General features: G+C 42.2%; 1 protein-coding gene across 5 annotated transcripts in view; it reads left to right on the top strand.

Annotated features, from left to right (window-relative positions):
• The window catches only part of slc39a10 (solute carrier family 39 member 10), an 85289-nt gene that overhangs the window by 49131 nt on the left and 12546 nt on the right, over nucleotides 1-23612 (top strand). For all 5 annotated transcript variants that reach the window (XM_080198804.1, XM_080198800.1, XM_080198802.1 and 2 more), the window contains 3 exons: nucleotides 1236-1359; nucleotides 15954-16280; nucleotides 17829-17909. In XM_080198804.1, the coding sequence (XP_080054930.1) occupies nucleotides 1236-1359; nucleotides 15954-16280; nucleotides 17829-17909 (532 nt within the window). The remainder of the gene's footprint in view (nucleotides 1-1235; nucleotides 1360-15953; nucleotides 16281-17828; nucleotides 17910-23612) is intronic.

Raw genomic sequence — 23612 nt, 5'->3', positions numbered from 1 at the left:
TTTGGCTTTAGACTCCACTTTTGAGAGTTTATTGAACTAAAAACGATAAAGAGAACAATGCAAGTTCTCTGCACATTCAAACAATAGAAACTCAATGCATCTTGCTGCAGGAAAATAATCCAACTTCTCAAACAGTTATTCTGTGCCAAAGATAGCCAAAGCTGCCCTTTTTTTCTGCGCTTGAGAGTCTTTCTAGTTGCATCAGAGCAAAGCCATGAACTGCATGTAGCAACATAGAATCATAGAAGTCCTACAGTGCAGAAGGAGGCCATTTGGCCCATCGAGTCTGTACCGGCCACAATCCCACCCAGGCCCTATCCCCATATCCCTACATATTTACACACTAATCCCTCTAACCTACTCATCTCAAGACTTTAAGGGACAATTTTTTTAGCATGGCCAATCAACCTAACCTGCACATCTTTGGACTGTGGGAGGAAACCAGAGCACCCAGAGGAAACCCACGCAGACACGAGGAGAATGTGCAAACTGCACACACACAGTGACTCAAGCCAGGAATCGAACCCAGGTCCTTGGAGCTGTGAAGCAGCAGTGCTAACCACTGTGCTACCGTTCCAATATTCTTAAAAGGCTGATGGAGATTGAGGAGCACAAACCTTAAATGGAACCAGATTGACCTTTGCTGAAAGGTGTCAGAGTTGGTGACAGAGATTCCTGTGCAGTGGTCCTGACCAGCTTTTTGAATTGCAGTAGGTTTACAAACTGTACCATATGTTATTTATTTAGCAAAATGTTTAAAATGCATTTAAGGTAATTGAATACTAATCAGTATTCAGTGTTCTGACTGAGCGTGATCTCAATCCAGTGCTGGGGGTTTGGTGAGTTGAGGGATTCTAAATCTCTCATTCAGATATCTAATATTTTTTGTATTTAACATTTATCCACAAGTATTGTTTAAATTCTAACACTCGTCCAAAGGTTTATGCAGTGAGAATAAGCTATCCACGATGCTTTATATAATAAATTACGCAAACTAGCTTGTACTGCTTTTTCTGTACTTGGACTCAGCTAATGCCTTTATTTCAGACCATATAAATACCAGCCTTTCCATGTGATCTAGCACTAAAGTGCGATTTCAACAGAGTGCAGGGGATACAAGCTGGCACTGCCAAAATTTTGAAGGGAAACTACTTGGCTGCCTTTGAGTGGAAGATAAGACTTTGGTAGTTTGAAGAACTATTTGCAATATGATATGTTTAAAATTCAATTACCAGGGCAAAAAAAAATGGCTCAAGCAGAAAGTTCTGAGTGAGGAGGCTGCAGTCGGGAGAAAATTGTCAGACCACCAATTGAACCGTAGATCAGAAGGTGAATGGCTTGACCTTAAGACCATGTCTGGTAAGTAATAATATGCTCATTATAAGAACAGCGCAAGTTTTTGAGGTGTATAATAACCTCACAATGCGTGTTCAACAAATTCAAAAATGCATTTCTTAGTGAAATATAGAATATATCATCATTAGGAGAGCTAGAAGGGGGTCATGAGAAGGCCTTGGCAGGCAGGATCAAGGAAAACCCCAAGGCATTTTACAAGTATGTGAAGAGTAAGAGGATAAGACGTGAAAGAATAGGACCTATCAATGTGATAGTGGGAAAGTTTGTATGGAACCGGAAGAAATAGCAGAGGTACTTAATGAATATTTTACTTTACTCCAGTATTCACTATGGAAAAGGATCTTCTTGGTTGTAGTGCAGACTTGCAGCGGACTGAAAAGCTTGAGCGTGTAGATATTAAGAAAGAGGATGTGTTGGAGCTTTTGAAAAGCATCAAGTTAAATAAGTTGCTGGGACCAGATGGGATGTACCCCAGGCTACTGTGGGAGGCAAGGAGGAAGATTGCTGAACCTTTGGCGATGATCTTTGCATTGTCAATGGAGACGGGAGAGGTTCTGGAGGATTACGGATGATGTTCTTTTATTCAAGAACGGGATTAGAGAGAGCCCTGGAAATTATAGACCAGTGAATCTAACTTCAGTGATCGGTAAGTTGATGGAGAAGATCCTGAGAGGCAGGATTTATGAACATTTGGAGAGGTATAATATGATTATTTGTCAACGTCAGATCATGCCTTACGAGCCTGAATGAATTTTTTGAAGATGTGACTAAACACATTGATAAAGGAAGGGCAGTAGATGTAGTATATATGGACTTCAGCAAGGCATTTGATAAGGTGCCCCATGCAACGCTTACTAAGAAAGTGAGGGGACATGGGATCCAAGGGGACATTGCTTAGTGGATCCAGAACTGGCTTGCCCACAAAAGGCAAAGAGTGGTTGTGGATGGGTCATATTCTGCATGGAGGTCGGTCACCAGTGGAGTGCCCCAGGGATCTATTCTGGGACCCTTACTCTGTGATTTTTATAAGTGACCTGGATGAGGAAGTGGGGGGATGGGTTCGTAAGTTTGCTGATGACACAAAAGTTGGAGGTGTTGTGGATAGTGTGGAGGGATGTCAGAAGCTGCAGCAAGACATTGATAGGATGCAAGACTGGGCAGAGAAGTGGCAGATGGAGTTTAAACCAGATAAGTGTGAAGTGGTTCATTTTGGCAGGTCAAATAGGATGGTAGAATATAATATTAATGGTAGGACTCTTGGCAGTGTGGAAGATCAGACGGATCTTGGGGTCCAAGTTCATAGGATGCTCAAATCGGTTTCGCAGGTAGAGGATATGGTTAAGAAGGCGTATGGTGTACTGGCCTTCATCAGTCGAGAAATTGAGTAGGAGTCGAGAGATAATGTTGCAGCTATGTAGGACCCTGGTCAGACCCCACTTGGAGTACTGTGCTCAGTTCTGGTTGCCTCATTACAGGAAGGATGTGGAAGCCATAGAAAAGATGCAGAGGAGATTTACAAGGATGTTACCTGGACTGGGGAGCATGCCTTATGAGGAAAGGTTGAGGGAGCTCGGCCTTTTATCCTCAGAGAGACGAATGATGAGGGGTGACCTGATAGAGGTGTATGAGATGTTGAGAGGTATTGATCGAGTGGATAGTCAGAGACTTTTTCCCAGGGCTGAAATGGTTGCCACAAGAGGGCACAGGTTTAAGGTGCTGGGGAGTAGGTATAGAGGAGATGTCAGGGGTAAGTTTTTCACTGAGTGGTGGGTGCGTGGAATGGGCTGCCCATTTCACTCATGGTGGAAGTGGATTCGATAGGGTCTTTTAAGAGACTTTTAGGTAAGTACATGGAAGTTAGTAAGATAGAGGGTTTTAGGTAAGCCTAGTAATCTAAGGTAGGGACATGTTCGGCACAACCTTGTGGGCCAAAGGGCCTGTATTGTGCTGTAGTTTTTCTGTGTTCTGTGATACCTATTTGGAACATGAAGATGTTAGTAAATCTACTTTTTGTTTGTTTTTCTTTGTCTTGACCATCAGCTTTAAAGTTGCAATGTACAATCTATATAGTAAATGGCAAGCATGGGGCCCCTGATCAACACCTTTTCGTGATTAAAATACAAATTTGTCACCATGGGGAGAGCTCCTCAACCCAGTACTTCAAACTCCTGAACTGTATCAGGCCCTCATCCCCCCCACAGGACAGAACTTTGCCCTCTTCACAGGTTTTGTAGCAGGAGGGCCATAAAGTTCCTCAGGTGGACTTCCTGTATCATTCTGACCTGTTCACAATTTTGCAGGAACGCAGATGAGGTCTAAAGTGCCCTTGCTTCAGTTGAGGCACTTGGACGGCAAGTTATTGGTTCTTCAGCTGGTGAAGAAATTCAGGCATGAGTGAAAAGCCTGGCAGGTCATCCCACTAGAACCTTGGGTGAGAAAGGTGAGGGATGGGTGATGTTGACATTACTTAGACACCTTATTAGAGATTGGGGACCACTCACCTCAGATGCTCCCTCCGCCTATTCTGCTACAAATTCCTCCTCCCTCCCCCCTCATTCTTGCCATGAGGTAGAGTCATAGAGGATTACAGCATGGAAACAGACCCTTCGGCCCAGTTTGTCCATGCTACCCCTTTTTAATCTCTAAACTAGTCCCACTTGCCTGTGTTTGACTCATATCCCTCTGTACCCATCTTATCTATGTTTAAACACTTTCTAAAAGACAAAATTGTACTGTCTCTACTAATTCCTCTGGCAGCTTGTTCCAGGCACTCACCACTGTGTGTGTGGAAAAAATTGCCCCTCTGGACCCTTTCATAACTCTCCCTTCTTGCTTTAGACCTATGCACTCTAGTTTTAGATTCCCCTACCTTTGGGAAAAGACATTGACTATCTAGCTGATCTATGCTCCTCATTATTTTATAAACCCCTATTAGATCATCCCTAAGCCACTTCCGCTCCAGAGAAAAAGGTCCCAGTCTACCCAGCCTCTCCTAACTCACATCATCAAGCCCCAGTAAATCTTTTCTGCACTCTTTCTAGTTTAATAATATCCTTATAGTAGGGTGACCAGAACTGTACACAGTATTCCAAGTATGGCCTTGCCAATGTATTGTACAACTTCAAGACGTCCCAACTCCTATATTCATTGTTCTGATCAATGAAACCAAGCATGCCGAATGCCTTTTTCACCACACTGTCCACCTGCAACTCCACTTTCAAGGAGCTATGAACCTATACCCCTATATCTCTCCCCAACGCCCTACAATTAACTGAGTAAGTGCTGCCTTGCTTCAGTCAACCAAAATACATCCTACGCATTTATCTAAATTAAGCTCCATCTGCCATTCATCAACCCACTTGCCCAATTGATCAAGATCCTGTTGCAATCCTACGTAACCTTTTCACTGTCCACTATGCCACCAATCTTGATGTCATCTGCCAACTTATTAATCATGCCTCCTAAATTCTCGTCCAAATCATTAATATAAATGACAAATAATAGTGGACCCAGATCTGTATGCTTACTGGACTCCAGGACTTAGAATCTGGGACTGTGTCATCTCAGCAGCAGCCACCACTTCTCGTAGTGTGTTGGGCCTATGGATCTGTCAGCAACAGCTTCTTCTGAGGAAGCTTTGCCTCATGAGGGACAGAAATAACACCTCCAGCCAGTTAGTGCTCTTTGGAGTGTTAGATGGCTGCGTGGCAACAGGCTTTGACTGAAATCAGGTGGTGGGGTATGAATTCCCATCACGCATAAAATTCTGCACAAAGATTTCTACTAATATCTGGCTCAAACTTCAACATGCAATGACTAATAGAGGTCCCATTCTTCACCACACTCCAGCTAAGGGGCCTTTGACTTATAGCTGTTAACTGTTGGCACAGTAAAGATACACATGTTTTTTCCTATCTGTGTCAGCAATGGGTTACTAATCCAGAAAAGCTATCCAGAATTGTATTTGGTCAAAACAAAGGCCTTGAGCTCAGGCAAGTGATAACATGAACAAATATACAAAAGTAACAGACAGGAAAAGACCTGCTGAACCACATAGCTTTCCTGTATGGTTGTGATGTTAAGCATCTCACAATAAAGACAGTTTGTTTCCAATCTGAGCTACATAATTTCGTGGGACAGGTGAAGATGCAGGCCAACTCTCTGACTGCTTTAGGCCATCAAAAGCCAGTCTGAAAAATCACATAATCATCATTTTATATTTATATTCTGCACTACGGTGATTTCTACCTCAGCCTGAAGCGGGTCCAACTCTTTCTTAAACTAATGCAGTATATTAGCAGCCATTGCACAAGCTGACAGTCTACTCCATAGCTCCAGTCTTCTCTGAGGAAAGAACAACTGACTGACATCCAAAATTCTTCTGCCCTTGTGTAACTTGTAAGCATTTTTCCTGATCCTCTTTAACCTATTCTGTTGAATCCCATAAGGCTAAAATGTGAACACAGTATCCTAACTGCAGGTTAACCAAGGCTTTATACAAGAACAAAATGATGTGCTTTATTTTAGTGAATTGTCTTATTAACACAACTAGAATCCTGTTGCTTTGCTGCATTGGTCAATAGTGAATGAGGCTTTAAAATATCCTATTCTCTTTAGTTTACCACTTGACTTTTGTTCGGTTTCTTGTAGGGTACAAGTTATGCTCAGCATATAATCTACCCATTTTATCCTTCCAAGTTAAACATAACTTTTCGAGCATGGGCATATTCTTCCACTGCATTGCTATCTGCTTACAGCAGTCAAGTATCCTCTCCAGTCTTAATATTTATGCACCTCTTGGTATCACTCACAATCCTGCAGATCGTTCCCCCAATATGTTGAACCAAATTATTAATACAAACCATAAATAGCAGGGTCTTAACACTAGTCCCTGTGGGACACTATTGGCAACTGGTTTCCAGATTCATTAACTACAGCTTTCTGCCTGTGGGCATGCAGCTTACCAATAATTCTGCCAAATTCTAACTTCTTAAAATCCCTACAGTGCAGAAAGAGGTCATTTGGCCCATCAATCCTGCACAAACAATCCCACCCAGGCCCTCTCCCCATAACCCCACGTATTTACCCTACTAATCCCTGACACTAAGGGGCAATTCCTCTAACCCACACATCTTTGGACTGTGGGAGGAAACCAAAGCACCCAGAGGAAACCCACGCAGACCTGAGGGGGACGTGTAAACTCCGCCCAGTTTTGATGAGGAATTTATTGTGAGGTAACAAAGGTTTTCTGAAAGTCCAAATCAACAAATGCTACATGGCTACTCTGCTTTACAAACCTACTTCAAAAAATCAAATTCATAGGCATACAAATCAAATGAAATCAAAATGGTGGATGACCTAAAGTTCCAAAGAACTGTATCTGCTGTTGGCATTATAAATATTAAGTTATGTGACTAGTTGGTTTCACTGCTAAGGGCAACTTGACTGCCCTTAACAAACAGAATAAATAAGAAACAGAACTATATCCTTAATAAAAACAAAATGTTCAGCAGATCATCAGCATCCATGGAGAGAAAACTGAGTTAAATGTTTCAGGTCTCTGGCATTTCGTCAGGATCTGTTGTTCTCTTTAGTAAGCATTTCCATTCTCCATTGAATAGTTACAGCACCCAAGAACACACACTTCCCCTCTCCCTATATGTCAATGGAGATTGGCGCATGTGCAGTGCCATGTCTCCAGATCATTGGCCTTCGATCACTGGTCAGTTCTGCAACCCACTGATTGCTGACCTTCTGAGCTGCTGCCCCACTTCCCCCACATCCCCTGATCACTGGCCAGCCCTGATAGCCACACACACACACACACACCCACCCCCCCCCCCCCCCCCCCCCACACCTCTGCCTGCGATCCCAAATGCAGAGTGGTAGCGGGACACCACCTCCCCCACAGATTGCTCCCACCCTTCCAGCACTTCCTGATGTCTGGTGGGAAGTGTCAAAGTGCCCTTTGGGCAGTGCTAGGGTATCAGGTGGGGACCATTTGTAAACCCTACTGGACTGAACTACTCCCAGCGGTGGGAGGTGGCTGGTGGATGCTAGCAGACGTGGGGGCTTCAGTCCTGGGCCTGCTAATGGCATGGAAATGAAGATTAACATATTGTAATTAGTTCAGCACTGATTTCTGGCGCAAAACTGATGTCGCTGGAAATATTCAGCTGAGAGATGCACGCATGCTTGAGCATCCAGTGGGAAACCTGCAAAATAGTCTCCACTGTTGTCTCCTGGCCCACTGTGCTGGGAGAATCGCCCCAATCTTTTTATTAGCCCTATTGAGAATCATTTTAGCTGCAATAGTACAAACCCATTGAGGAATACCATATATTCCCCACCCCCCCCAGCATTCTTGAGCAAATTTCCCTCCGCCACCCAACTATATTTCCCATGCACAAGACCACCTCTCCCAAATTGGCTGTAATTTTCCAGCCACAATCAATGATCAATCCTTCAATCCAATTTATCACGCAGGATTGAATTTTGCATAATAAACTCTCTTATACTGTTCTCCCTCTTCTACTTCTTTATCTTTCTTATCCTCGTTTTCCACTGTCTTACACCTCTCCACTCCACTTGCCATCTCTCAGTTTTTCAGGCCAAGTGAGAAAGCAAATCATTACAACCTTTGAGGGGGAAGTGTGACCCCCTCAAACAATTTTGGTCCTTTATGGAAGGGAAGATTTAGTTCAATACAACCTCCCTTTTTCCGACACCCTTATTCCCAAAAGATCTCCATGTAATGGTTGTTTCCATGACTTAGCTTTCCTGTCCCCATCCTCCTTGTGTTTACCTTATCCCTTCCTTTCCCCCTCTCCAATCTCTTCCATCCTCAAGGCAGGGCCTTAGCTTTGGTCCACAATTCTCCCAAACTCTAACCCCACTTGACCAGAGTACTGAAGTTGCTGTTGACTTGTGTAAACAACCACAGAAATCAAATGGTATTCATTGTTTTTGTCCAGAATCTCGTTTTTTCCAATTTCTCATGGTCTCCTCTTTTCCATTTGAATGCTGAAGTCTTATTCTTTTTTTATTCTGTTCTTCTAGCTGTTGCAACTTCCTAGCCAGCATCAAGATTATTGAAAATCCTGTCTCCTGAGTTCTTGTAATGGTGGATCAGATGAATATGATTTGAATTTGGCACTGAGCATCTGTCACTTTGATGAAATTGTTGAGGGACATTATTGAACAAAACAAGTATACATTGAATGAAATAAATTAGGAAAATGCTGGAAATGTTTAGCAAGTCTGGAAGCCTGTGTTCAGTGATGTTCTGCAGGGACTGGTGCTGGATCCCTTGCTGTTTGTAGTATACATTAATAATCTAGGGGTAGCACAGTACTACTGCTGCCTCTCAGTGCCAGGGACCTGTGTTCGATTCCCATCTTCAGTCAATGTCTGTGCAGTGTCTGCACGTTCTCCCCATGTTTGCGTGGGCTTCTTCTAGATGCTCTGGTTTCTACCCACAGTCCAAAAGACTGGTTAGGTGCATTAGCCATGCCAAAAAGGTGCCAGAGTGTGGCAACTAGGGACTTTTGCAGTAACTTCATTTCAGTGTTAACGTAAGCCTACTTGTGACACTTTTAAATAAACTTAAACTTGGATGCGAATGTGTGGGTATGATCAGTAAGTTCACAGATGACACAAAAATTAGTATGTTAAATAGCGAGGAGGAAAGCCTTAGATGGCAGAATGCTATAGACAGGCAGGTCAGATGAGCAGAAATGTGGCAAATGGAATTTAACCCTGAAAAGTGTGAGGTGACTAACAAGGCAAGGGAGTATATAGTGAATGGTGGGACATTAGGAAGTACAAAAGACCAGAAGGACCTTGGGGTGCATGTCCAAAGGTCCCTGAAAGCATCAATTCAGGCAAATAATATGGTTAAGAATGCATATGGGATACTTTATTAGCCAAGGCATGGAATATAACAGCAGAAAGGCTAAGATGAAGCTGTATCAAATGCTCGTTAGGCCACAGCTAGAGTACTGCATACAGTTCTGGTTGCTGCACTGTAGGAAGGATGTGATTGCACTAGAAAGGGTGCAGAGAAGATTCATTAAGATGTTGCCTGGACTGGAGCATTTCAGGCTTGAGAGCTAGATAGACTGGGTTGGTTTCCTAGGAGCAGAAAAGGCTGAGGGGGGACCTCATCAAGGTGTACAAAATTATGAGTGATATAGATAGGATGAAACCTTTCTCCTTAGTACTGGGGGCAGTAACCAATGGGCATAGATTTGAGGTAAGGAGCGGGAGATTTGGAGAGGATTTGAGGAAACACCTTTTCATTTAGAGAATGGTGGGAATCTGGAACTTGGTGGAAGAGGCGAGAATTCTCTCAACATTAAGAAGCATTTAGATGAGCATTTGAAATGCCACAGCATTCAAGGCTATGGACCAAGTGCTGGAAATGGGATTAGAATGGATAGGTATTTGATGGCTAGTGCAGACATGATGGGCCAAAGAAACTCTTACTGTGCTGTAAAACTCTGTGACCATGAGATCTAATACAAATAACAGTACAGCACCGGAACAGGCCTTTCAGCCCTCCAAGCCTGTGTCAATCATGTTTACCTTTCTAAACCAACCGCTTATATCCCTCCATTCCATTTGTTCATATGCCTGTCAAGATAAGTCTTAAATGTGGCTAACATAACTGCCTCAACCACCTCACTTGGCAGTGCATTCCAGGCCCCCACCACCCTCTGTGTAAAACAAAAAAAAATTCTTCCACACATCTTCATGGAACCTTTTCCCCTTTGAACTTGTGCCCCTTTGTAATTGTCATTTCTGCCCTTGTAAAAAGCTTCCCTATCTATGCCTCTCATAATTTTATAAACTTCTATCGGGTCATCCCCTCAGCCTCTATCTTTCCAGGGAGAGCAATCCCAATTTATTGAATCTCTTCTCATAGCTAATACCTTCCATACCAGGCAACATCCTGGTAAACGTTTTCTGCACTTTGACCAAAGGCTCCACGTCCTACTGGTAGTGTGGTGACCAGAATTAGACACAGTAATCCAAATATAGCGAACCAATGTTTTATACAACTGTAACATGAATTGCCAACTTTTATACTTGATGGTCAATACCTTGTGTCATGATGAATTAGAAGAATTATGGACAGCCAACAGTCTTTCTTTGCCTTGTATGTTCAGTATGTCTATGTATAATTTTACTTAAAGGGGGATCTGTCAATGGTTGTTAATTATGTTGTTAACAATACACAGGTGATCGGCATTGTTAATGATACACTGGTGATGGGCATCTTTTGGATAAGCCAGCCAGTTTAGAGAATCAGCTGGAGCACAGGTATTAATTAGGCAGATATTTGCAAGGCTGAATAATCCTACTATCAAAGAATTATGTCTTGTTTTGTACTTCACTATCTGGTTTGGATCCATTTTAACAGTGGTGCATGAATCACAGAAGGTTGGTATGCAGTGGTTAGGAAGGTAAATGGAATGTTGTTGTTTATCATAAGGGGCCTGGAATATAAAAGTAGGGAAGTTATTCTGTGGGACCACATCTGGACTACTGAGCACAGTTTTGGTGTCCTTATTTAAGAAAGGGTAGAAACCTAGAACATTACAGTGCAGTACAGGCCCTTCGGCCCTCAATGTTGCGCCGACCAGTGGAACCAATCTAGTGACCCTCTAACCTAAACTATTCCAGTGTTATCCATATGTCTATCGACTGACCATTTGAACGCCCTTAAAGTTGGCGAGTCCACAACTGCTGCAGGCAGGGCATTCCACGCCCTTAGTACCCTCTGAGTAAAGAACCTACCTCTGACATCCGTCCTATAATTACCACCCCTTAATTTAAAGCTATGTTCCCTTGTGTTAGCCATCACCATCCGAGGTAAAAGGCTCTCACTGTCCACCCTGTCCAATCCTTTGATCATCTTGTATGCCTCAATTAGGTCACCTCGTAACCTTCTCTCCAATGAAAATAACCTCAAGTCCCTCAGCCTTTCCTCATAAGACCTTCCCACCATACCAGGCAACATCCTGGTAAACCTCCTCTGCACCCTTTCCAATGCCTCCACATCTTTCTTAAAATGCGGCGACCAGAACTGTACGCAATACTCCAAGTGCGGCCGCACCAGAGTTTTGTACAGTTGTAACATGACCTCCCGACTCCGAAATTCAGTCCCTCTACCAATAAAAGCTAACACACCAAACGCCTTCTTAACAACCTTACCAACCTGGGTGCCAACTTTCAGGGAGCTATGCACATATACCCTGAGATCTCTCTGCTCATCAACACTACTAAGAGTCCTTCCATTAGCCCTATATTCTGTACTCCTGTTATTCTTACCAAAGTGAATCACCTCACTTTTTTCCATATTAAACTCCATCTGCCACCTCTCAGCCCAGCTCTGCAGCTTATCTATGTCCCTCTGCAAACTGTAACATCCATCCTCACTGTCTACAACTCCTCCAACTTTGGTGTCGTCAGCAAATTTACTAATCCATCCTTCTACACACTCATCTAGGTCATTTATAAAAATGACAAACAGCAATGGCCCCAAAACAGATCCTTGAGGTACACCACTTGTAACTGAACTCCAGGTTGAATATTTCCCATCAACCACCACCCTCTGTCTTCTATCAGTTAGCCAATTCCTGATCCAAACTGCTAAATCACTCTTAATCCCATGCATCTGCATTTTCTGCAATAGCCTACCATGGGGAACCTTATCAAACGCTTTGCTAAAATCCATATACACCACGTCAACTGCCTTACCCTTATCCACCTCTTTGGTCACCTTTTCAAAAAGCTCGATAAGGTTTGTGAGGCACGATCTACCCTTCACTAAACCGTGTTATCTATCCCTAATCAATTTATTTCCCACTAGATGATTATAAATCCTATCCCTTTATAATTCCTTCCAAAACTTTGTCCACAACAGAAGTAAGGCTCACTGGTCTATAATTCCCAGGATGGTCTCTACTCCCCTTCTTGAAGAAGGGGACAACATGTGCTATCCACCAGTCTTCCGGCACTATACCTGAAGCCAGTGACGACATGAAGATCAAATCTCTCTGCAATCTCCTCCCTAGCCTCCCAGAGAATCCTAGGGTAAATCCCATCCAGCCCAGGGGACTTATCTATTTTCACACACTCAAGAATTGCTAACACCTCCTCCATCTGTACCTCAATCCCATCTAGTCTACTACCTGGTATTGCAGTATTCTCCTCGACTACACTGACTTTTTCCTGCGTGAATACTGACGAAAAATACTCATTCAGTGCCTCTCCTATCTCTTCAGGCTCCACGCACAACTTCCCACTGCTGTCTCTGACTGGCCCTAATCTTGCCCTAACCAATCTTTTATTCTTGATATACCTGTAGAAAGCTTTAGGATTCTCCTTGATCCTATTCTAACTTTCTCTTTAGCTCCTTCCTGGCTAATTTATAACTCTCCAGTGCCCTAACTGAACCTTCACGTCTCATCTTTACATAAGCCTCCTTCTTCATCTTCACCAGAGATTCAACTTCCTTAGTACACCACGGTTCCCTCGCTCGACCACTTCCTCCCTGCCTGACAGGTACATGTTTATCAAGGACTCGCAGTAGCTGCTCCTTGAATAAGCTCCACGTTTCAGATGTTCCTAGCCCCTGCAATTTCCTACTCTCCAGCTATAACTTCTGCCCTTCGGTTTATGCCTATCCCTTTCCATCACTAAGGTAAACGTAACCGAATTGTGGTCACTATCACCAAAGTGTTCACCTACCTTCAAGTCTAACACCTGGTCTGGTTCATTACCCAGTACCAAATCCAATGTAGCCTCACTTCTTGGCCTATCTACATACTGTGTCATGAAACGTTCCTGCACACATTGGACAAAAACTGACCCCTCTAACGTGCTTGAAACAGTCCAGAGAGGGTTTTCTCAATTGATTCTTGAGATGAAGAGGTTATCTTATGGAAAAAATATTGAACAGGTTGGGCCTTCCAAATTTAGAAGAATGAGAAGTGATCTGAATGAAACATGAGATCTTGAGTAGACTTGGGAGAATATTTTCCCCTTGTGTGGCATGGTGGGACAGTAGTTCACACTGCTGCCTCACAGCGCTAGGGACCTGGGTTCAATTCTGGCGATAAGGACAGGGTGGGATTGTTGTTGGTGCAGGTTCAGTGGACCGAATGGCTGCATCCTTCACTTTTTTTTATTCATCCGTGAGACATGGGCGTCACTAGCTGGACAGCATTTATTGTCCATTCCTAATTATCCGAGGGTAATTTAGAGGGTTAACCACATTGCGGGGACTCTGGAGCCACATGTAGGCCAGACCTAAAACCCATTGGTGGACCAGATGGGTTTTTCTGACAGTCAAAACGGTTTCATGGTCATAGTAGATTCTGGATATTTTTCATTAAGTTTAAATTCCACCATCTGCTTTGGTGGGGTTCAAACCCAGGTCCCCAGCACATTAACTGAGTTTCAGAATTAATAGTCTAACAATAATACCGTTAAGCCATCGCCTCTCCATTGTAGGGATTCTATGACTCTTGTGGGAGTCTAGAATCAGGGGCACAGTTTAAAAGTTAGGTGTCTCCCATTTTAGACTGAGATAAGGAAAGAATATTTCCTGTTGTTAGTCTATGGGATTCTGTTCTCCAGAGAGCATTGGAGAAAAGGTAATTGAATACAATAAAGGTTGAGTTAGGTAATTTTTTCATCAGCTAGGGCATGAGGAGTTATGGCGGAGAGACAGAAAAGTGGTATTGAGACCACGCTAGGATAAGGCATGATCTCATTGCATGGCAGAGTTGGCTTGATGGATGACCTACTTTCTATCATGGTTCTGGGACGAGTGAGGCAAAGGCATGAGATTAAAGTACTGGAGATGGAACGAGAGGGGTCAGGATTTCTGTGGGGGTAAGCCAAGGAAAAGGGAAGGCATATTGGAAGGTGATGTGGTAGGCTGCTTTGTCAGAATAGATGCAATGGATCGTGCTGAAACTTGGCAGAATGAATAGAGTCCGTGCAAGGTATTGGGAAATATAATCAAGATAGCTATGGATGTTGGTGGGTTTATAGTCAAAGCAAACAGTGAATAGAACAGTTGAGGAAGGGAGGGTAAGAGTTGGGTCATGTGAAGGTGAGGGAAGTTAGGGCTAGAATAGAAAACAGCACCAATACAATCATCAGTACACCAAAAGTAGTGAGGAAGGGACTATGATTGGGAATGAAGAATGTCCACATAGCCCATGAAAAGGCAGGCAAACAAGTTCCTCTAACAGCCCCAATTATTTGGAGTAAGTGTATTAAAGAAACAATATTCAGTGTGTGAGAACAAATTAAGCCAGGCAGAAGAGAATGGTGAAATGGATGTGAATTGGTTGGTGTTCTATCCAAGGAATCATAGAACCATAGAAAATTAAAGCTCAGAAACAGGCCTTTTGGCCCTTCTTATCTGTGCCGAATCATTTTTTGCCTAGTCCCACTGACCTGCACTTGAACCATATCCCTCCACACCCCTCTCATCCATGAACCCGTCCAAGTTTTTTTTAAATGTTAAAAGTGACCCTGCATTTACCACTTTATCCGGCAGCTCATTCCACACTCCCACCACTCTGTGCTTGAAGAGGCCACCCCCACCCCTAATATTCCCTTTAAACTTTTCTCCTTTCACTCTTAACCCATGCCCTCTGGCTTTTTCTCCCGTGGCCTCAGTGGAAAAAGCCTGCTTGCATTCACTCTATCTATACCCATCAAAATCTTATACACCCCTATCAAATCTCCCCTTATTCTTCTACGCTCCAGGGAATAAAGTCCTAACCTATTCAATCTCTCTCTGTAACTCAGCTTCTCAAGTCCTGGCAACATCCTTGTGAACCTTCTCTGCACTCTTTCAACCTTATTTACGTCCTTCCTGTAACTAGGTGACCAAAACTGTACACAATACTCTAAATTCAGCTTCACCAGTGCCTTATATAACCTTACCATAACACTCCAACTTTTATACTCGATACTCCGATTTATAAAGGCCAATGTACCAAAAGCACACTTTACGACCCTATCCACCTGTGACGTCACTTTTAGGGAATTCTGTACCTGTATTCCCAGATCTCTCTGTTCAACTGCACTCTTCAGAGTCCTACCATTTAGCCTGTACGTTCTACTTTGGTTTGTCCTTCCAAAATGCAATACCTCACACTTGTTTGTGTTAAATTCCATTTGCCATTGTTCAGCCGATTTTTCTAGTTGGTCCAAATCCCGCTGCAAGCTTTGGAAACCTTCCTCACTGTCCACTACACCTCCAATCTTTGTATCATCAGCAAATTTGCTGATCCAATTTACCACATTGTCATCTATATCAATGATTTGTATGATAAACACAAGAATTCTCAGATTATTCTGGTGGGCTGAAAATGTGGAGACATTGGGCATCCTTGTTGTAAAGGAGATGGATTAGTGCCAGAAAGCTGATGGGAGACATTGGCAGATTCACAGATCCTATTGAAAAGCTTTGTGAAGGAGGCTTTGTATGGATTTATGAGTAACAGTTTTGGTTGCAAAAGTTCATATTCTCAATTGCACTGCAATAATATTATTTCTGGTTTCAGGAACAGACCAACAGGATTATTTTGGTGAGCAGCATGACGTAACCCAGGTTACTGACCTTGATGGTACCCTAGGATCCCCATCAAAGATATCTGATGCCCCAGATTTAAAGTCCGTTTACATTCATGACTCACATAGTGAAATTGATTATGGTGCTGCAAACTATGAAGTTAAAACCATACCTAAAAAGCATCATTCAAACCATTTGCATCATTCTCACGGTCACTGCCATTCTAATAAAGAGATGCAAGATGCTGGAATAGCAAATATTGCTTGGATGGTTATCATGGGAGATGGCATGCATAACTTCAGTGATGGTCTGGCAATAGGTAAGAAAATAAAATCAATTCATGTCCATATGATTGCTTTAGCAGTGTCCTAGAAGTTCTAGATTTAACAAAACTTCTTCCTTCCCATAATCATTAAATGTGCACAGTACATATTTGAATTATGACTTACTAAATCTTGAAATTCTTCAAGAGAATTCTGAAGAGTATAAGATTGTTTGTGGTGACATTCCTAAATTCTAATCCTGTTACATGGGAGATTTTATTTTAAGAAGTTTAGATTATTTGGTAACAAAACTTTGGGTAATGAATTCCTTTGTAAATATGTATTCTACTTCAAAAACTGTAGGGGCGATCTTACCATCATGCCCTGCTGGCTGGTAAGATCGTGAGAGGAAATCAGGTTCACATCCGATTGCTTGCCTCTCGTGATCTTCCGAATTTCAGGTGCATTCAGCCTCACGCCCATTTCTGGCGCAAGGCTGAATAAATTACTTAAATTTGATTTAAATATGATTTTTAAGTGATTAACAAACCTGGGACGGCATCATCTGGTCTCGCTTGCTTGTGTGGCCTCACCAGGGGAGGATCTCTCTGTCAAGGATCATGTATGGCCCCCATCAACGGTTACCTGTCGTGATGGTCTTGCTGGTAGAACCAGAGGCCGTTAAGGCCCCAAGAGGTCAGGGGAAAGGGGGGGTTGCCGTTGAGGCAGTGCCTGAAGGGGTGGGTCCTGATTGGAGGATGGAGATAGGTGGTGTTGGACCACGGAGGCCTGCCGAAAAGCTGCAAAGGTAGTGACAGATCTCTGCTGTTCCCAGAGCAGAGACCTGCACATGCACAATGGCATCCTCTGCTGCTATGAGCCAGCCTTCTGGCTCTTTAGGCCCTGCCTACCCCCTTACTGGCAGAAAATGGATTTTGCATTTTTTTATGAACTTGCCGAAAAAACGGATCCAAACCTCTCCTGTTTTCATGCTTGTTCTGGACTTTGAATATTTTTCATAAGATAGCCCCCAATGTTTTTAATGTAATGTTAAGCCCCTTCACTTTTGAGAACCTGCTCATAAAAGATATATGTTTAGAACTTTAATTCAGATATGAATGCAGGAAATGATTTAATAAAAACTGAAAAATCTTGCTAAAGGATGACCAGTCTTTTCTGCTCCAGTGTAGCAGATTTATGGAAATTTACTAGCGTTGCATTTTGTAAAATGGGGTGGTGTTATGACATAAAGGTATGTGTTGATATGTGATATTATCTTTTGCACAAATTGCATGCCTTGCAGGTCAGAATTATTAATTTTTTCCAAAACGACAATGATTGTGGCATTGCTTTCAACTACACAGTAAATTTAAAATTAAAACTAAAAAAATTGAGTTTTATATATCATTTTCCACAACGTCCAGGGGTCCCAAAGCCAATAAAGTAGATCAAACAAATGATTTTTGATTGAATGATTTGAAATTGTAATATATTTTTGTATTTTAACTATAATTTCTCTAATTCCCACCATTGTATGCAGATACATGATACGTAGATTTTTACGCTTTAGTGATTGCTATAAAAGAACTTCTTTTATTTTCTAGGAGCTTCTTTCAGTGCTTCCATTACAGGGGGACTGAGCACTTCCATTGCTGTGTTTTGCCATGAACTTCCTCATGAGCTAGGTATGTTTTAGTTATTTCCATTAGGACAAATTGTAAAAAGCACTTCACTGACCTTTTTGGCTGGGGAATCCATTCCAGCTGCCAAGATTCACATATCTGGTATCAGTTGGAAGACCAGAAGGAGTAAAATTTGAGATCTCCAGAAATTTAGGAAGGCAATTTTGGGTACACTGTTATGGGAAGAACATTAAAATTGTAGAGATCACACAGCATGGATTCATAAGGATGTTGTCACAGATAGGAAAATATAGTATGGGCAAGAACATATGATTGTCTCCACCAACAAAAAGGTTAAGAGGAATAGCCTTTTTTTAAATTACAAAAGGCTTTTACTGTGAATTGGGAAGTATTGTTTTATAGGATATCAGTGACATGTGGGTCATTAATGTAAATTTTCCTTTTATACAAATGGTAGTTGGAGCATGGAATCCTTTGCTGCAAAGAGTGATGAAGCAGCAGGCATTGCAATTTCTGAGGAAGAATTGGATAAATACTTGAAGTAGATGCTCAGAGGACTCGTGTGAAGTGGATTTTGTTTTTGATGGCTTTAACAGAGAGCAAACAAACACACAGTACGACGAATAGCCTCCCTATGTTGTAAATATATAATTAATAGTAACTGTTGAGTTTACTTTTGAGATTTATGTCTGATTAAATTTATAAAGTTCTCCCACTTTTTTTTAACCAGTGCCAATAACCCATTGCAGCTACCCATGATAAACTAATTTTAGATTGCACTTAACTTGGCTTATAATAGTGGCAGCTGTTTTCAGCTGAGCCACTAAGAGCTAACCGATGTCATGTTTTGGAGTTTTGTCATTCATAATAGATGAGGAAAAGTATCATCTTCAGCTTACTCGATATGAATTTTAGGCTTCCTGCTGCTTAAGTTTTAAAGTGTGATTTGTTTTTGGAGATACTGATTTCTCCTTGATTTTTCTTTTCATGCGCCACTCTACCATACATTTCACCTAAGATGTCAGGTTAATTCCTTTATTTGACCATGTGCAATTGGTCTTCCATGGATTCTAACAAAGTCAATTTACTTTCTTGAAGAAAGACTTTTATGAACTTCTACCAGCATAATAAAGTCAATCAGTTCTCTATTGAATCTGCATCCTATAGTTTTCAATTCTTCGCTAGTTGCTTTCCACGATGTAGAATTTCCATGATGCCAAAATAACATGGAACAAAAATTGTCACCATTTTATATATCCCCTCATAACTTGGAACTTAACTTTTTTTTCCCATTGTGTAGCTTGGAACATAGCAAAGGAGTTACTTGCTAGTTACTTGTTTTCCTTGGTGCAAGGACATCTAGATAAACGGAATGGATATTGTTCCCTCTTGCTACTACACTTGCAGAGAGGAGGTTTAACCTGTTACACTGCTACATCGTGAGATTTTTGAAGTCCTAGGCAAAATTGCCATTGGAACAATAGTCACACATTACCAAAGATCACCATGTAGATTGAACTAAAGCCCACAGACTAGCCTTCGGTAAATCAGTCCTGCCATCGGGTGTTATAACTCGTGTGCAGATCTCTTCACGTAGTTCCATAAATGGTGCTACTTTGTCAGATTGTGGCATACTGGCAGATCATTAACTGACAAAAGAACATCGGTCATCAACCTTGACTGATGTTCTTTATTGGCTAGGATGAATTTCAATCATCCATCATATAAGATGCACTGCATTAACTCGCTAAACCTTCTTTGACAGAACCTTCCAAACCCCAGATTGCCTCGACCTATAAGGGCAGCAGAGACAAGGGACCACCATTTGACACAGGTTCCTGACCAAGTCTGTCACCATACTGCCTTGGAAATGTATTGCTGTTTCTTCACTTTCGCTGGGTCAAAATCCTGGGATTCCCTTTCTAACAGAACTGTGGCTGCATCGATAACACATGGATGACAGTAGATCAAAAAGGTGGCTAAACACCATCTTCAAAAAGGCAATAAGTGATTGGTGAAAAATGTTGCCATTGCCAGAAACATACACATCCCACAAACATGGGAACAGAAGGAGGCCGTTCAGCCTCTCGAGCCTGCTCCATCATTTAATAAGGCCATGGCTGATCTTGATAGTAACCGCAAATCTGCATCCTGCCTATTCTAATAACTTCTCACCACTTGTTTACTAAGAATCTATCCACTGCTGCCTTAAATATTCAAAGATTCTGCCTCCACCACCTTTCAGGAACAGAGTGCCAAAGAACATAGAACATTACAGCGCAGTACAGGCCATTCGGCCCTCGATGTTGCGCCGACCAGTGGAACCAATCTAATGACCGTCTAACCTAAACTATTTCAATGTTATCCATATGCCTATCCACTGACCATTTGAACGCAAGTCCACAACTGCTGCAGGCAGGGCATTCCACGCCCTAACTACCCTCTGAGTAAAGACTCATGACCCTCAGAGAAAAAAAATTGCCTCATCACAATTTTAAATGGCTAACTCCTTTTGAAGCATGATTCTTGGTTCTAGTTTCTCCCACAAGATAAATTCTCTCCACATCCACCTTATTCCATTTCTGATGCTACACAGGACCAGATTTGGGTCAGTATGCTCATCGAATTTGTTCAGTGTTTCAATTAAATCATGATTGTTAGGCAAGGAAGGCACATAATTGAAGTTAAGTTGCAGATCAAAGATCTATTAATAATAAAACAGAAAATGCTGGAACTAGTTAGCAAGTGGGACAAATCTGTGGAGAGAGAAACCGTGTTAATATTTAGCCATAAAATCCCTATAGTGCATAAGGAGGCCATTCAGTCTGCACCAACTCTCCAGAAGAGCATCATACTCGGAGAGGTAACAATGAATGGGAAGGTCTGTGATTGAAAAGGTAGGTTGATGGAAGGCAAAAGAAGTTAGTTGTGGATTGCAAGGAAAGAGGAGTGATAAATTGGAAAGCAGAATCGCCATCCAAAAATAAAAGGGACAAAGATTATGATCTGAAATCATTGAACTCAGTTGATTTAGGAAAGCTATGAAGTGTCTAATTGTAAGATTAAATGCTATTCTTTGAATTTACACTGAACTTCATTGGAACAGTGTAGAAGGCCAGGAATAGGAAGATCAGAGTAGGAGTGGAAAGGAGAAGCTCAGCCATACTTTGTGTACTGCATGAAGGTGTTCCAAAAAGCCATTATTCAAGATTTGTTTGATCTCCCCAGTGTAGAAGGGACTGGAAGATGACTGGTTTTGAGATTTTCGGTAGAACCAATCTGCAGGTTTCGGAGTGAAGGGGTGGTGGGGGTGGTGGTGGTGGAGCTGGCACGTGATATACATGACAAGATTCGCCTTCACTCCTCGCTGCATTCGCATATGTCTGGGATGCCAGGACGCAAAAGTGAGGTCTCTGCATCCTATCTCATCTATGAAGCGAGTGTATGGTGTCGAAATTTGCTGATGACACCAAGATTGGTGGAACGGCAAATTGTGCGGAGGGTGTGGAAAGTCTGCAGAGGGATCTAGATAGGTTTGGCGAATGGGCCAGGAACTGGCAAATGGAATTTAATGTTGGCAAGTGTGAAGTTGTCCACTTTGGTAGGAATAATGGTAGGAAGGATTATTACTTACATGGCGAAAAACTGCAGCATGCGACGGTGCAGAGGGACCTCAGGGTCCTTGTGCATGAGTCGCAAAAATCCAGCCTGCAAGTGCAGCAGGTGGTCAGGAAGCCAAATGGGATGCTGGCCTTCATAGCGAGGGGGATTGAATATAAAAGTAGGGAGGTCTTGCTGCAACTGTACAGGGCACTGGTGAGGCCGCAGCTGGAGTACCGTGTGCAGTTTTGGTTGCCGCACTTACGCAAGGATATTTTGGCCTTGGAGGGAGTGCAGAGGAGGTTTACTAGGCTGATACCAGAGTTGAGGGGGTTGAGCTATGAGGAGAGGCTGAATAAACTAGGCTTGTACTCGTTAGAGTTTAGAAGCATGAGGGGAGATCTCATTGAGACATATAAGATGATGAATGGGATGGATAGGATAGAGGTGGAGAGGCTCTTCTCGCTCAGAAAGGACAGTAGGACTAGGGGGCACAGCCTCAAGATAAAGGGGGGGCGGTTTAGAACGGAGTTGAGGAGGAATTTCTTCACTCAAAGGGTGATGAATCTCTGGAATTCTCTGCCCGTTGAAATGGTGGAGGCTGCCTCGCTAAATATATTTAAGACGCGGGTTGATAGGTTTTTGATAGGCAAGGGGATTAAGGGTTATGGGGAGAGGGCGGGAATGTGGAACTGAGACAGGACAGATCAGCCATGATCTTATTGAATGGCGGGGCAGGCTCGAAGGGCTAGATGGCCTACTCCTGCTCCTATTTCTTATGTTCTTATGACTACATTTGCACAGCATGAACTGACTGGTTGGCTAAATTGTTACAACCAGTTTTGAACAAGTTTTCAAGTTATGCAAGTCCAGCGTGGTTTTCGCCTATTGAAAACAATGCTGTGTCCATGTGTTGAGTTGACATTGCTAGATTATTCACCAGTGTTCCATTTAAGAAAGCCATAGATACTTGCGCTGCAGCATTATATTGTCAATCTAGATCTGCCACCATTGTGTAAATCAGTATTTATTGGGCATATGAACTCAGCAACTCAACATGGTTGAGACCAGTTTTAACAGCACCATGCAGGCCCAAATAGCTGATGTTGCCATGGCCTACCTCTTGCAAACATCTTTGTTGAAAAGTGTTTTTTCAATAGAATGACACCTAACCTGCTCCTCTTTGCATGGGTTCCATTGTGTGCTTAAAATTCATTTTCGGAATGAAGCTGTCAAATGAACTCCTTCTCTTTATGTTAGTTGGATCATTTAGCAAATGTTGACCAATAGCAGAATCACCGTTTTGAGTTTTGCAAGCATGGGCTGGTTGGGAATGGCCTGCCTTGCCCATTGCAAACAGCAGCTGGGGCATGCTAATTAATGTGTTCTACAGTCAGTGCAGTTGCTGGTATGTCCTGTGCATATAACAAAATTTTTGTCCTCCTTTGGATAAACTTGTGTTATTAATGTGTTTGCATGTACCTTTTAGTAACCTTTTCAGTCCTCTGTTTCTTTTGGGATCCAGTTTTTCTCCATCACTATCTAACTTAAGCAATTTTAAATCATTATCTCTTTTTGCGTTATTCCTGTTTTATTCAGGCGTAGTTGTTTCTCCTGTAACAGCCCTATCCTGAAAGCGTTTCTTATTATTTGTTGAAGTGATGTCATTTTTGTGAGATTGCCACGTTTTTGTTTTGTATGTGACCAATTAATTTGGTTCATGATGGTATTAGGCATGAATTGGCCATGATGGACTGAGAAATATTACTGAAAGGAAAGACAGTGGACTGGTAATGCAGGCATTTAAAGAACAAATATGTGAACTCCAGAAGTTGTTTATTCCTATTTGGTGCAAGAGTGATAAGGGAATTGTGGCCAAACCATGGCTTACAAAGGAAATTAGAGATAGTATCAGAAGCATACAAATTTGGAAGAAAAAGCAATAGCCCTGAGGATTGGGAGCAGTTTAAAATTCAGCAAAGGAGGACCAAGGGATTGATTAAGAAGGGAAAAATATAGTATGAAAGTAAGCTAGTGGGAACATAAAAACTGACTGTAAAACTTATTATAGATATGTAAAGAGAAAAGAAATTGACAAAAATGAATGTAGGCCCCTTACAGTCAGAAAAGGGAAAATTCGTAACA

The sequence above is a fragment of the Carcharhinus amblyrhynchos genome, chromosome 11, assembly GCF_965287045.1.
Source record: "Carcharhinus amblyrhynchos chromosome 11, sCarAmb.v2.hapA, whole genome shotgun sequence".
Taxonomy (NCBI): Eukaryota; Metazoa; Chordata; class Chondrichthyes; order Carcharhiniformes; family Carcharhinidae; genus Carcharhinus; species Carcharhinus amblyrhynchos.
This window is presented reverse-complemented; position numbering and strand designations above follow the sequence as displayed.